At 33.4% G+C, this 16,475-nt stretch overlaps 1 protein-coding gene across 3 annotated transcripts in view; it reads right to left on the minus strand.

Moving 5' to 3' along the window:
* Positions 1 to 15,921, minus strand: part of LOC138697821 (apoptosis-inducing factor 3) — an 84,941-nt gene extending 69,020 nt beyond the window's left edge. Inside the window, exons 1-2 of one of the 3 annotated variants that reach the window (XM_069823367.1) lie at positions 15,650 to 15,921; positions 8,354 to 8,446 (exon numbers count right to left, since the gene is read on the minus strand). In XM_069823367.1, the coding sequence (XP_069679468.1) occupies positions 8,354 to 8,399 (46 nt within the window). In that variant the 5' untranslated portion in view covers positions 8,400 to 8,446; positions 15,650 to 15,921. Of the gene's footprint in view, positions 1 to 8,353; positions 8,447 to 15,327; positions 15,574 to 15,649 lie in introns of those variants that run through there. The other 2 variants (XM_069823357.1, XM_069823377.1) reach the window with 2 other exon arrangements.
* Positions 15,922 to 16,475: the final 554 nt, after the last annotated feature.

Here is a 16,475-nt window from a genome sequence, read left to right on the forward strand (position 1 = left end):
ATTGTGTGTAAATTTTATATCACGATTGTAATATAACATAATATATTGCGAAAATATAATTATTATTCCTTCATATAGTGACTTGTATGTGAAGTTCATCACATCACAAATTATTGATTACTCATAAGAAGATGAGCGGAAGGACTGCGACCTTCTCGACTGTGGGTGTTGATTACTATAAACATAGCTGAGATAAGCATCCAGTAGCCAGGTTATCACTCATGCTGAAAACATAAGTAACAATATGCGTACGAAAATTAAAGGATACTGATTATTTTAATAAAGTAACTATTAATAATTGCTTAAACTATGTAGTACGAAATGGAATACACCGTTTTGGAATGTTTAGCATGGCTGACCGTGAAACGAACGGACTCGGGTTCAAATCTTGGTTGGGACAAGTTACCTAGTTAAAGATTCCCACAACTGATTAAGGGCAAATGCTGGGTAAACTTTCGGTGCTCGTCCCTGGACTCATTTCGCAGGCATTATCACCTTCATCTCATTCAGATACTAAATAATCATAGCAGTTGATAAAGCGTCATAAAATAACCAACTAAAAAAAAGTACGAATTGTGATTAATAGTTCAACTTCTTACTTTGTAAACATAAGACCAATGACCATAAATTGGCGAAGTCTGCATATTTTTTATTGAATAGTATCGCTGTTGCATCACATAATGTAAGCAATTCATATCACTAACATTCTTCCCTCTGCTGCCTCACCTCCTACTCTTTATCTCGTAAATAACAAAATAATACCTGTGATACAACTTTGTGACATAGTGCTTTAAGTTCAAGGTTGGTTATACTAATATGTTATCCATCTTCTTTCACAGACTGAACATACATTACCAGTAACCACAATTGACTACTAAACAGTATAAAATAACTCAATTTCTTTAAGATCAACTTTCTTTAATGAAATTCACGAGCCAGCACTGGACATCAGTGACATATTAAGAATACACAATTCAATTAGATTTATTCAGAACTAACATAGGCTCTTTACAAGACAGTTGTTTTGTTACTATGTGCAGAACTGAGTTGAGTTTCAGTGCAGTAAGTGTGTTGCATGCAGGGTTAACTTTCATTTCTCTGCTTATGTCTGTTGCGTGAGTCACGGTTCTGAGATTTAATACAGAACAAAGAATTTTCATTTGCTGTATCATTTTAAAATACGAATCACTTGCTCAATGTCGGAGAGAATTTCAAGAAAGTTTTCCTAGAATTGATTCACCTGATTGTCTATAGTTTGTTCAATAGTGAATATATTAAAAGAACAGGATCAGTGTTGGACAAGAAAAGAAGATCAAGGCGCCATGTTTTAACTGAGGAAAAGTTGAATGATATACTGTAGGTGCTCGATTAGAAAAATCACGCGAAAATCTCTGATGAAGTTAGCGCAAGAAGCTGGATCAACTATACATCAGCAGATAATGGCGACAAAATTACTAAAATTTCATCCATACAAAGTTACAGACGCGCACACTCTAAAGGCTGAGGACTCATAGGAGAATCAACCTTTGTAACTGGTTTATTCAATCTGTATATGACGGCCATTTAGACCCACAATTTGTGAGATTAGTGACGAGGAATGGTTTCACTTGCATGGACGAGTTAACACTCAAAATAACCAGTACTGGTCGGTAGATAATTCATGACTTATTCATAGAAGTCTATTATTTGATCTTAAGTTCGGTGTATGGTGTGCATAAGTACGAAACAAATAATTGGCCACATTTCTTTTTTTTTTTTTTCATGAGACAATTAATCCTGACCAATAAAAACCTTAATTTTGGATCTGTTTTTTCCTCAATTACCTGAAGAACAATGTACGGTATTTTCTATAAGATGGGGCTTACAACTCATACAGGTGCTTCTACAATTAGGGAACAGTTCCATGTCTCAGCTCCGTAAAACTGTTTACTGTGCTGGCAGAGAAATTTCAAACAATTTTCCATAAAGAAGGCCTACACCCCTTCAGTTTCCCCTAAGTTGTTTTGGAAAATTACTGCAAAATAGGAAGGAAAAAAATATTACATATGCCATTTGTCATTAGCATGGATGTCTCTCATGTGGCCTGTTGAAGATCAAATGAAATATTTTCCCAACTGTCATGTTGTTTTCTGAAGTAAACATATGGAATTTTTTTCTTTGGTTTAATAGTATGTATGGTAGCACTGAGCCAAGATACAGTGAATGGCAATGTGTTGTGGATGAAAATTGTGAGACTGATATTTCTACAAATATTTTTCTTTAGAATCTGAGGTTAGTATGCAAATTGATTGTCATTAGCATGGACTATGTATAATTCAGTGCAACCAATAGTAAAATTATAACATATTACATTTAGCCTACTTACTGAAATGTTCAATGTCAAGAGCCCAAACTTGGGGGCAGTACAACCTAATTTTCAGAAAAGAAAAATCATAGATGACTACGTTGTCATTGGCATGGACATCATTGTCATTAGAATAGATGTATTGGCCATTCTAATTATGCTTTGCCATGGTAATGATACTTCTATATAGTTTTTACTGAAATGTGTGCGGTTTATATTTTGACAAGTTTTATTAGCCCAAATTAAACAAGCTAAATTAAAATTAAATGACATTTACTAGTACATTCATAGTAACAATTCCTATGTATACAGAGCCTAGTTATGAAACATAGCCTTTGTAACTTATGAATATTAAAAAAAAACAAGTTTTTTTTTTTTACATTGTTGGTTTTTATTTGGATTTAGATTTTCTACAAGATCTCAGTATTAGAATTAAGAATTGAGTCAGTAGAATGATCTTAATATTATTAGCATGGAACATCAATGTTTAATAAGTAAAAAAACAGCTGTTCATGAAAATTCATCTTTGCTGGCTATACACAATCAAAATATGACTGAGTACCGAGAAAATTTGTTTTCGTGTTTCTTTCTCCAACTTCAAAAATATTTTTTTACGAAGTTGAAACTGTCCCCTAATCGTAGAAACACCCATACAGTTCGAACTTCATTGTATGCAATTGCTGATGTGTTTGATGAGAGAGTGATTAGTATAGAGTTGTGGTCTGCTTGATTCCTAGATGTAATGCCCTACTATTTTTATTCATGGGGCAGGCTAAAAGACAGGGTGTACATTGTATATCAAATCCGCGAACATTGGATGAATTGCAGAACATACTACAAGAAGCTGAGCTGCAATGTGTGAACCAAAATGTGTTTCGGCGCTACAATGCACAGTGATCCAAAATACGAATCTAGCTGGACAAAATTAATAATTCTTCTATATAACATATTTTCATGAAACTCTGTACAACTTTTACAGGTAGCATATTTGTTTTGCATACAAACTCTGATTACGATTGCATAAGAAAAATTATCCCTTATAGGAGTGCATTTGGAGAAAATTAGTAACTTTTCTCCTATATAACAGATTTTTATGAAACTTTGTACGATAGTTAAGGTAGTTTATTTGTTTTGTACACAAACTCTGATTACGTTTGTATAAGGGAAACTACCCTTTAAATAGGGGTGCATTTAGAGAAAATTAACAACTTTTCTCCTATGTAACAGATTTTCATGAAACTTTGTACAGTTGTTACAGGTAGTATATTTGTTTTGTATACAAATTCTGATTGCGTTTGTATAAGACAAACTATCACTTTAGGGGTCGCATTTAGAGAAAATGAATAACTTTTTTCCTATGTAACAGATTTTCATGAAACTTTGTAAGCCTACAGTAGTTACAGGTAGTATGTTTTGTATACCGAATTTGTAATCTGCGGTGACATAAACATAGATTATCTATCAGAAAGCTCACGTAAAAGAAAATTAAACTCACTTCTTGAAACTTATAATCTTAGTCACACAGTAAGTTTTCCAACCAGAACACAAGCTGGAAGTAGTACTGCCATTGATAATATATTTATAGATAAAAGTAGATTGAATTCCTATTCAACAGTACCATTAGTCAATGGCCTGTCTGATCACGATGCACAAATTCTAAGTGCTTTCAATATGAGTGAAAAATTCCAAAGTGTTAATCTAAAAATAATAAAAAGGATTATAAATGCTGAATCTCTTCATCATTTAAATACATGTCTACAAAATGAATCTTGGGAAAATGTATATAGTATCGATACCATTGATATTAATACTAAATTTAATGCATTTTTCACTACATTTACGAATTATTTCAATGAATGTTTTCCAGTAAAGGTGGTGAAAAAATGTAAAAGTAAAAACATGTGGATAACTCAGGGAATTAAAATATCATGTGCTAGAAAAAGGAATCTATATTTAATGAGTAGGAATAGTGATGATCCTCATGTTCTTAATTACTACAAGAATTACTGTAAAACTTTGACAAAAGTTATAAAAGATGCAAAGAAAATGTATCTGAATGAAAAAATACAAAATTCAGATAATAAGATTAAAACTATTTGGGATATTATTAAAAATGAAACTAATCGATATTCAAAGAGTAAAAATATTACTTGCATTAAAATCAATGATAGTAAAATAGATAACCCAAAATCAATTGCAAATCATTTTAACGACTTCTATATAAATATTATTCAGAACTTAAACATTCAAGATTGTGCAGAAGATGCTGCACTTGGTTACCTAACTGATGCATTTAACACTGAGTTTTTAGGTCTCAAATTTATTCCCACTACCGCAGCAGAAATCATGCATGTGATAAAACAACTAAAAACAAAATATTCCTCTGGATATGATGAAATTCCAAGTAAAGTTCTGAAAGCTTGTTCTGAAATATTATCCCCTCCGTTAAGCTATCTATGCAATTTGTCAATGCAATGTGGTATTTTTCCAGAAAGACTCAAATATTCAATAGTAAAACCAATATACAAAAAAGGGAGATAAATGTACTATTGCTAATTACAGACCCATATCATTATTAACAACATTTTCAAAAGTGTTTGAGAAAGTTATGTATAATAGATTATATCATTACCTGGAGTCCAACAATATATTAGTTTTAGAACAGTTTGGATTTAGAAAACAAAAATCGACAGAGAATGCTGCTTTTAGTTTGGTGGATGAAATACTAAATTCATTAAATTCGAAACTACATGTAGGTGGGATTTTTTGTGACTTGGCTAAAGCATTTGATTGTGTAGACCATAGTATATTAGTAAAAAAATTGAAGTTTTATGGTATTAAAGATGAGATGTTGGGTTGGTTTACATCGTACTTATCAAATAGAAAACAAAAAGTAGAAATAAATGTACCAAATAGTCATAAAGTTACTTATTCAGAATTTAGAAATATTAAACATGGTGTTCCGCAGGGGTCAATTTTAGGTCCATTGTTGTTTCTAGTTTATATTAATGATTTAGCCTTGACCATAAACAATTCATCCCATGTAATTTTATTTGCAGATGATACAAGTGTAATTATTTCAAGCAAACAATACGATCATTTTATAAACACTTCTAATACAGTGCTGAATCTAATGAATGAATGGTTCCATGCAAATAAACTAGCACTTAATGTTGATAAAACCAGTGCAGTCAAATTTAGTACACACAATAGTGCTCAGGTTTCCTACAGTATTCGATTAAATGGAACTCATCTCAAAGAATCTATAAGCACAAAGTTTCTTGGTTTAGAATTGGATAATCACTTGAACTGGAAAACGCATATAGAATGTATTACTCGTAAATTGAGCTCTGCCTGTTATGTATTAAGATCCTTATCTACTATTGGTGATATAAACTTACTTAAAATGTCATACTTTGCATATTTTCACTCTGTAATGAAATATGGATTAATATTCTGGGGTAACTCGTCTGAAGCTAAACACGTTTTTGTTTTACAAAAGAAAGCTATAAGAATAATGGCCGGTGTGCATAAAAGGACCTCATGTAAAAATATCTTCCGAAACTTAGAAATCTTGACTTTACCTTGTGAATACATTCTTTCCCTAATGATGCTGTATATTAAGAACCAAGATAAATTCAGTACTAATCAAGACATTCATCATTTTAATACAAGACATAAATCAGATCTTCATCTACCCTCTGTTAGTCTAAGCTGTTTTAAAAAAGGAGTTCGCTATTCATGTATAACAGTCTTCAATGCACTGCCTAATTATCTTAAAGATTTGAAGAACAACGAGAAAAGGTTCAGAAAAGAATTAACCAAATTTCTACATACTCATACCTTCTACACAATTGATGAATTGTTTATGCTTGTGAATTGAATTATTCTACTTAAATGACATGTGCAATTTTATATAGCTCAACTAAAATATGTTTTTATATTGACTTAATCTGTTTACTATGTATTGTATTTTTTGTTTAGCATAACTGATGAATTATATGTACTGTAAATTGAATAGTATACTGTATAGGTCAACTGATGAATTGTTTAAGCTTATAAATTGAATTAATCTACTTCATATGAATTGTATAGCTTAACGAAAATAAGTTTGTAAATTGAACTAATTTGATTGTATATGTTTGTATAGTTTGGCTGATGAATTGTATATGTTCTTAAAATGATTACTAGTCTGTGTAGCTCTACTGATGAATTGTATATAGACCTACTGCAAATTGAATGGTAATATGTATAGCTCAACTGATGAATTGTTTATGATTATAAATTGAATTAATCTACTTGATATTAATTGCACAAATTTGTATAGCTTAATGAAAGTATGCTACTTTGTATTGTATATATTTGTATAGTTTTGGCCGATAAATTGTATATGCTTTAAATTGAATAGTAATCTATATAGCTCTACTGATAAATTGTTTGTGTTTGTAATTTGAAGTAGTTTGCATGATATGTTTATCAATTTCTGTATATCACAACTGGTTGAATTGTTTATGCCTTAAATTTAATTAAATTGTTTTGTATTATAATATAGCTCAACTTATGGATGATCGTTTGCGTTTGTAAATTTAATAATCTGATTGGCTATGTATTGTATACTTTTAGTAGAGCCATCGATGTAGCTCAGTCAGCAGACTTGCTGGGCTGCTGATCCGGAGCTGCGTTCGGGCTTTGGGTTGGATCCCCCTTTGGACTTTGGTTTCTTTGGAGGTTTTCCCCAGCCGTGGGACTGAAGCTGGATGGTCTATGGCGAGTCCTTGGCATCAACCCCTTTGATTTGATTACCTGGTTGGGTTTTTCCGAGGTTTCCCCCACCGAAAAGGCAAATGCCGGGTAATATTTTGGCGAATCCTCGGACCTCATCTCATCTCACTACATCTCGCCAAAATGTAAAAAAATTGTACAAAATTGTAAAAATTGTAGAAAATTACTAAATTGTAAAACTATAAAAATTTGTAAAAATTGTAATTGTAATATTGTAAAATGTTGACATGTTCCACATCTTAAAGCTTCATTGCTCATGTAAGATCTATGGAATAAAATAAATGAATGAATGTATACAAACTCTGATTACGTTTTTATAAGGGAAACTACACTTTATAAGGGTGCATTTAGAGAAAATTAATAACTTACTTCCTACCTAAAACGAAACCATTCAGCAATACATCTAACATAAACAAGACTGTGTGATAAAGAGAAGTGAAGGACAATAAATTGATATTATTCAGGAGCTTACAGGGCAGCAATTAAATTCATTTACACTCCAAATTGGCTAGATTCCGAAAAAAAATTCTCTATTGATCGAACTGTACGTGTGTCCAGAAATATTTCGGCATAATAAATGTCATCCTATATTTCGGCATAATAAATGTCATCCTATCTCATTCTCAAAATGTTGTACGTCTATAAACATTTAAAACATTACACATAAAATTTATAATGCTATTTACAAATGAAAAAGTCCCCGAATAAATTATAGCTTATTTTATGGAAAAGTAATAAACAAAGTCCGAAAAGTCGTATATTTATATTATAATTCAAAATTATAATTTATTACCATATTCAGAAACTTTATTTTTCTAAAATCGTATAAATTATAAGTTTCTTGTTTCGAATACTAAGAATAACAGTAAAAATGAAGTTAGAGACATATTTTATATAAGGATAAATTACTCCAATTATTTATTAAAAGAAATGCATAAACAATTATGTTTTAATATAAGGTAGAAATTTGAATTTCGGCAAGGATTTTTCACTTCTGAATCAGTGTGCAACATCTGCCTCAGGGAAATGGAGGATACTTTGAACATCGTCTTTGAAAAAGGTAGGCACGTTTTCTGTACTTCACCGGTCCCACGGCATGCAGCTATGCTGTGTATTGCCGCTTCGACTCTACTTCCATGAGCAGAGGAATATAAAATGTATGCACTGTATCACTCGCTCACTGCAGTTAAAATAATACACAATCTTTAAAAATAATTAAACACTTGCCTTTTCTACTCGTAACCTTCATCGTCTTGGAGCTTGAAGAACCCATGCTGCTGGTTGTGGATAACTGATTAGCACCTTCTTGCCACACTGAGCCTATTGGAAAAAATTAGAACCCTTTATCAGTTTTTTCTTTACCTTGAAATAAGTGTAGGCCTAGTAGTATCTCTTACATGCCGTCTTAAGATAAAAGAAACTTACTACTGATATCTTAGAATCCAACCCATTGCTTATTTTTTTATCAAGATGGAATTCCAGTTCCTGAATTTTGGAAAAACCTAACAGAAATAATTTATAGCTCACTCTATAAAACATGTTACTCTTATATTGCTATAGTACTAAAAAATGCATCTGACAATAAGAGTAAGCCTACCCTTACTAAAGCTATTCCCATTACAAATTCACATTCTTAATTATAGTACCAGGCAACTATACTCTCATTATGGAAGAAATGAAGACATTAGATAATAACACAGTCTCAAGTTATCACCAGGAAGAAAAATTTAAAAAAGTAGGAATAATAATAATAATAATAATAATAATAATAATAATAATAATAATAATAATAATAATAATAATAATAATAGTGTGTACCCAAGCTACCACTTCATTTGCATAATTCGGGTTCTGCATATTGCGAATAGTTGGCAGGACTTTCACCCATTTTCAAATTGCACACCACTTTGGTGGGTCATGCTGTGCATGATGTGTATCTACAGAGAGTTATGTTGTGTACTAGGATGAGTGTATGTGTGTTCGAGTAAGTGTAGTACTGTAGGTACCTATTGGGAATGGATGATAATGATGATGAAGATGAAGAGAGAAGGGGAAACCCGGTGCTGGCACATAGCCTATTCCTGTTGAATAGCACCAAGAGGGCCGCCAAGCTTAATGTCCCCGTCCGCCAGACGAATCACTATCAACAGTCACATATCCCTTCTCTTCATATGTACTGAGAAGAGATTTGGGATATAGGCTAATAATAAACTACCACTATCACTACCACTACCATCCTCACAAAATATGCGCCTAAGTACAAGATCACTCGGTTCAAGTTCATCTGCCACAACAATGTGCTTTAATTCTAACAATTTTGTAACTCTTCACATAGAACCATAAGTCCCTAGGTAGTTGTGAAAGGTGCCAAATGGATTTTTAGGAGAATTTTCCAAGCAATGATCAATGTCATCTAATGTTTCTTTGGTCAGAACCCTACACGGTCTGTTCGATTTCTTAGCCTGAACACTTCCCATCACATGACATTTCTTATAAAGAGCGTGGACTGTTGTACGACCCTGGAACTTTTACATCTGGCAATCTTTCTTGAAAAAAAAACTTTGAACTTGACAAGCAGACTGTGTTAACATAAATGAATCATAAATAAATAGGCCTACACGTTGTTCAATAGAAAACATATGAGGAGCCATAATATACTCTGCGGTATCAGAGACGTATGCAAGGGGGAGATTACCGAGTTTGAATTCCCCTCTAACTTAAAAAAAAAAAAATGGCATGTTTAGATTTGAATTTTTTTATCCATAATCATTTTCCCTTCTCTAATTTTTCACTGTCATAGTAATAAAATCTACATCGACATAAGGCATAGGAATTCTCCTACCCCTCCTTCAATATATTCATCGAATGCCAGTTTCACTCTTTATCCTTGGTGAGTTTCATGTTCCATTATTGTGTTCAATAATTAAATTTATTTCAGTATATTTGACTGTTTCCATGAACTGTCTTGTTATTAAAAGTTTCACAGGCCTATGCAAATAATAATAATAATAATAATAATGCAAGCATTTTTTAATTTACAAAATTAAACGGAAGTTAAAATTTGCTAAAAATTGGATGGCTGTGAAAAAAATTACGTTTCAAAGATTTTATAACGATATTCATGAATATGTTCTATCAGAACATAGTATAATATTAATAAATTTACCTAGCGTAAAATAATAATAATAATAATAATAATAATAATAATAATAATAATAACAATAATAATAATAATAATAATAATCTTCTTTTCTGGCTCTACAGCCCTTTATGAGCTTTGGCCTCCTTCACAATTTTCCTCCACTTGTCTCTATCTTGAATCTTCCTTTTCCATTATGTTATACCCATTCTTCCCATATCCATCTCAACGTCCTGTAACCACCTCTTCCTAGGTCTTCCTTTCTTTCTTACTCCTACAATGTGTCCATGAAGCAGGAGTTTTGGCATCTTCCTTCTTGCATTCTCTCCACATGACCCAGCCATCTCAGTCTCATGGATTTGATATGTTTTACTAAATCTGCTTCTTTCAGTATTTGGTCAATTTCCATGTTTTATCTAATTCTCCATTCTCCAGCTTCAAATACTGGTCCATATATGCATCTAATAATTTTTCTTTCGAATATTCTTAATGCATTTTCGTCATTTTTTTTCAACACCCATGATTCAGCAGAATATGTCACTACTGGCTTTATTAAGGTACTATATATTTTTAATTTAGTTGTTCTGATTAAAAGTCTTGATTTTATTAGTTTAATGTTTGCCAAATGGGCTTTATTTCCTATTAATATTCTATTGTTTATTTCTTCAGATATTGTTCCTTTGTTATTTACTTTACGTGAAGGTAGTAACATTTCCAAAATTATAGTTTCCTATTTTTATTGTTGTTCTTGGTCTTATGTAATCTGTCTAATCCATTTCCATCTTCATATATTTTGTTTTATCTTCACTGATTTTTAAATACGCTACTTTTCCCACTGATTCAATTGTTGTAAACATTTCTTGTAAATCATTCATATGTCTAGCAATCAGGGCATATACGCATATTATTTGTTTATATTTATATAAAATACTGCCAGTGATATTTGTTTCAATATTCTATCGAAGGCCAAATCGAACAAAATTGCAGATAAACCATCTCCCTGTCTTACACCTGAGGTAATATTAAAGGTTTTACTAGTAATAATAATAATAATAATAATAATAATAATAATAATAATAATAATAATAATAATAATAATACACGAAATTTAAAATACCGGTGTCAATTATAAATAGGCTAATATTTTAATAACTCCACCATTTACAAAATTCTGCGTATGCCACTGTTGTGGTTACAAACAAAACGAACACTGAATTCAAAAGTTCATAACAAAACAAACTAAATGAACTGTCCCATTCCATTGGCCATTAGACAGAAACTGGCACAGTAACTAGTATTACCAACTGCAAGCTGCAAAAAAGCCACTACACCCTTCAAAATAGCACAAAACCCACAAAATGTTCTTTTCTGTCGATATTATTTTGTACTTCATTGTTAAATAATGCACTAATAAGACACCGTAGTACAAATAATTATTAAACACAAAAGTAGAAAATGACTAATTACATATCTTGTTTATTCAGATGCAGATACAGCTGTTGAAACACCTGCAGTTGTAGGTGTTTTGTAACTCACTACAGTCTCAAATGTTTTAATATACACTATGCCATTTTTGGTGCAGCCCTAAATTAGAAACTGATTGTAATAATAACTACGTCTCAGCCCACTACTGTGGAGTAGTGGCCAGCATATATAACGATGAAACTAGAGGGCCTGGGTTCGAATCCTTGTTGGGATCTTTTCTCAACCAATTTGAAGCAAATGCTGAGCAAATTTTCAGCGTTGGACCCTCGGGCACATTCTGCCATCAATAATTTACACTCCATCTTTCACTATTCAACAGTTTCAGGTCAACACAGGACGCAGCAAGATGTACAGTAGTACCATGACTTTCATATAGTTGGCATATTTCTAAGGGGACTGCAGAACTCACAGGAGAAAGAGAGGGATTTTTTAACTTTGTTATTTAACGACGCTCTATCAACTACTAGGTTATTTAGCTTCAATGGGATTGGTGATAGCGAGATGAAGCCGAGGATTTGTCACAGATTACCTGACATTCGCCTTATGGTTGGGGAAAACCTCGGAAAAAACCCAGCCAGGTAATCAGCCGACTGCAACTTCAGATCAGCAAGCAAGTGTCCTTGCCAACTGAGCTATGCCAGTAGCTAGGAGGGGTGTTAATTGCGAACTTCGTCGGAACTGAGTGCTGTGTAACTGAATCGATAGACGACATGAAACAGTGAATTATGATACTTATATAAATGCAGTCCTACACACTTAACAATCATCCCTGTGGAAGGAATTGTGAACACAGCAAGCCTCAAATGATGTGCAAGTCGCTGGCAACTCCTCCGTAAAAGAAAAATAAAATACGTCTCCATCATATTTCTAATTTTGGTTTTAATGATTGCAGTATTCACTTGACTAAATATTCTCTCCACCTCTGCATCTGACCAAGGAAGACACATCACTGATAGCAAATTCGTTGAATGCGTTTATATTTTATGAATCTTTGTACTCGCTGACTTAAAATCACTGGGACTGCTGATATTTTGCAACTTAATTAAGTATAGCTATTGTTTGCTACTGTAGGACTTATATATTTGATGCATCTTTGGACACACTAATTTCACACCAAAAACAATTAGGACTGCTGACATTTTGCCATTTAATTAAGTTCACTGTTTGCCACTGTACGAATATTGAACTTTTCCAGCAACGTTTAGGGAGATGTTAAACTGCTCCCTCTATGGAATTAAGAAATCCTTGATTTGTTGGAAAGCATAACAGGGACATAGTCTGGCAAAATTTTTATGTATTTCCACATTTGCAGGGTATCTTTTCTGCAGTTATTTCATTGCAGAAACAAAAGAAACACACCATCCTCGAATTAACTGTTCGCTTTGCATATATTCACACTTTGATCTGTTTTCATTTTACCCATTCTACTTCCACATAAATAACCCAGATGAGATTTAATCTTCTGGAGTATAGATGGTTTTTAAAATTACTGGTATAGGCCTAATCAAATTTAAATATTGGCAGTCAAATCATGGTTGTTAGTTATTCAATTAGTATTTGAGTCTAATTGAGTCATTCCATGTCAAATCAATAGTTTTCGAATTAAAATCTCCCTTGAAGTCTCAGATTTTGATGACTTGCTATATCAAGTGACCTTACATAGGTGTGAATAGAAATCATAAGAAATGTCTTTCTTGCCCCCCCCCCCCAAAGTTATTATTAATTTTTATATATTTCATAAAAAAATGCTGTGTCCTGAAGTAGCTCATTACCATTTTCTTCGGAACCAGATGAGATACATCCCAGAACTGGCAGGTACAAGTTATGTTAAGCTGATTTCTGAATGTTTAGGGCCTACACTCTTCATAATTTTACATAACATACAGTTTCGCAGTAGGCCTGTATTCTGTGCTTGAACTGTGGCCTATATGAAAATAAACTCTGTTCCTTTCAAATACTGCAGTCTAGTGAGCCGAGATAGGAGCAAAAAGTATATTTGGTATTTCTTTACAATTGCATTAGGTACCAAAGAAAGGTAGAATGTATTTACATATTTGACTTCTAGTCTAGTCATATGTACCGTAAACAAAAGACAAATTGAATGGAGACGCCAATTTCGAACCGGAATAAGGTTGGAAAGTTGCTGTGAAAATGGTCGCCATGTGACACATTAGGTTTGTTCATTTTAGGCTTTTGTTATGCCTTGCATATATGTACAATCAACTGCATCGCCACAAAAAAAAAATCCTTATAAATTGAACGATTTTCACATCCGAAATCATCGGAACTATCTCAGCGCTAGTTTCACAGATTAAGTAGCACGCAGACGTCAATATCATGGTTCGATGGTGGCGTCTATAAATAAAGCCAACAACAAACTGAGTGTTGGAAATGCATTTCCCTTCTGTCCTCCAGTCCCATAAATTTAATATAATATTGTTCGCTTGTTTCAATGATCAGTTACACTCGCGAATATTCAGCCATAAGTGAATAAGAATTATTACAATGGCACAAACGATTCTAAGCGATCTAATTGTAAGAAGAGCGGTAAAAGAAGAAAAAGAAAGGGTGGAAAGAAGAATAAAACATGGCCATGAATATGTGTTTTTTTTTTCTTTTTTCAAATCAACAGGAAATTAATTCTAGTAGGCTATGCGGGGGCCGAGCTTTACAAGCCCAAGCACGGTATATAAACTATGGCCCAAGTTGCTTGCTTACAAACATAATGGCAAGATAGAGTTAGACTGGTTTAGTACAATACAAGACATTATTAGTGAAAGTTTCAAAGTATACTTTGAGTTATATTCTATGCGACGATATTCTTTGTCGGTGTATACGTATAAGTAGTCCACTGGTTCACGGTAGGCCTATAGGCCTATTACAGAAGTTTTGAAATGTTTGCACCGGTATCCAAGAAGCAAATTTATTGCAACGACTGAAAAACAGATGAAATTAAAAATGAGTTTAAACTAGAGCTGATGCAGTTCCGGTGATTTCGGAAGTGAAAATCGTTGAATTTGTAAGGGATTTTTTTTTTTTGTGAAAATACAGTTGATTGTATATGCAAGCCTAGATCATAGGATGCAAGGCATAACAAAAGCATAAACTAACCAAACCTAACTTGTCACGTTCGTATATGCAAGGTGTATAAACAGAGTACGAAGGGAACTACATAAGCGCTAGTTTAGCCAAAAATGATACCTAATCTAAATAAAATAACTTTTGTAAGTCGTCATGAATTCTCAAAGAAAACACCACCACCTATAAAAACTTCTAATTTCAGTCAGCGTAACGTCTTGTTCCAAATATACGTTTAAGATTACAATGAATCTTTATGGTGAAAATAGACAATGCAAAGAATGCACGTTTCATGCGACTCTAAAGACAAGTTAATTTGTATTTGTATCAAGGTTAGTGACGCAGTAAGACTTTCACTGACTAATTCACTGCGGTCTTCGGTATATGGATTTCTCAACAATTCTTCGACGGAATGTACTTTCCCTTTCAACACGAATTCCTAGAATAACAAGTCCACATTGACAATATAATTAAGAAATGCAAATTTGAATATACATACACAATCCTACTGGTGCAGGCTTGTGTACAGTAACATTCTGCAATTTCCGTAAAGGTGAAAAACACTTTGCCCTATGGGCTGCAACTCTTGTTGATAGGAACATCACCTTGAATTGATTTAATTCACAGTCTTCAATGTCATAACGCTCACGACCTTAATCGTCCCATCAAACTTATCAGACTATCTTGAAACAGCCGACTTTAGTAGTTTTGTTAATACAACTGGTGGGTGTAACGTAAACAGCTGACATAACTTCACTAATTTGTCATAAACAGAGAATCGATATCGTCTTCGATACATTGTAACACTTCACATTACTTACCTTACTCTAAGACGTTAAGTTTTGATAATTAAATTACTTAACAATGGAGCAAATTTGAATTATATGTTTGTACTATGGTATACACATTCACATCACAACTTGCTTTACAGCTCTGACACATAGCACGCCATTCACTCGCTTTACTTCACGTGCTGTCATTCAAGGTGACATACAGTAGGTATGCAATGTTGGCACTCCTGTTCACGGATATAGCCAACTGTCTTGTAATCGCGCAACTATACGAGGCACGTCGCGAAATCACGTTCTGTCACTGCGGTGCAGAAGAACTAGCACATTAGAGATCCTTTCTATTTATGCTCACAGACGAACACAACTGGAGGCCACTATGGGCTAGTGGCATTGATGTTGACAGAACATTTCAGTTCCTCTGAGGCGCTTTAAGAAGAAAGGGGACCACGACCTTTAATAAATTATTACAGTAGAACTACCGGTAGGCCTACGCTATTGCAGTCTGCAATGTTTCTCAACTTTTTTGATGATGAGGTCCCCTTTCCTCACTTTTTTTTTCTCTTGTAAGGAGGAGGGACCCGAAGGCTTGCACTGCAACCTAAGGCTTATTGTGCTCACCACTTAGGATTGCCAACTTTTTTTAAGAAAATAGGGAGACCAGAGGTCAAGTCACACGGGGATAGTTTACAGGAGTCAAGTGCTTAGAGCAAGTCGACTTTCCTTCAACTTTCCCCGTGTGATATAGTCGAGACAGTCAAGTTGTGACTTGGCGGTCAAGCAGAATTTGAGTTGACGACTCGTCAATTTTGTGTCCACTTTCCCGTCACGTGATCAACTTGATTCCACCACTTTCCTC

This window comes from Periplaneta americana, chromosome 1 (assembly GCF_040183065.1).
Source record: "Periplaneta americana isolate PAMFEO1 chromosome 1, P.americana_PAMFEO1_priV1, whole genome shotgun sequence".
NCBI classification, from domain to species: Eukaryota; Metazoa; Arthropoda; class Insecta; order Blattodea; family Blattidae; genus Periplaneta; species Periplaneta americana.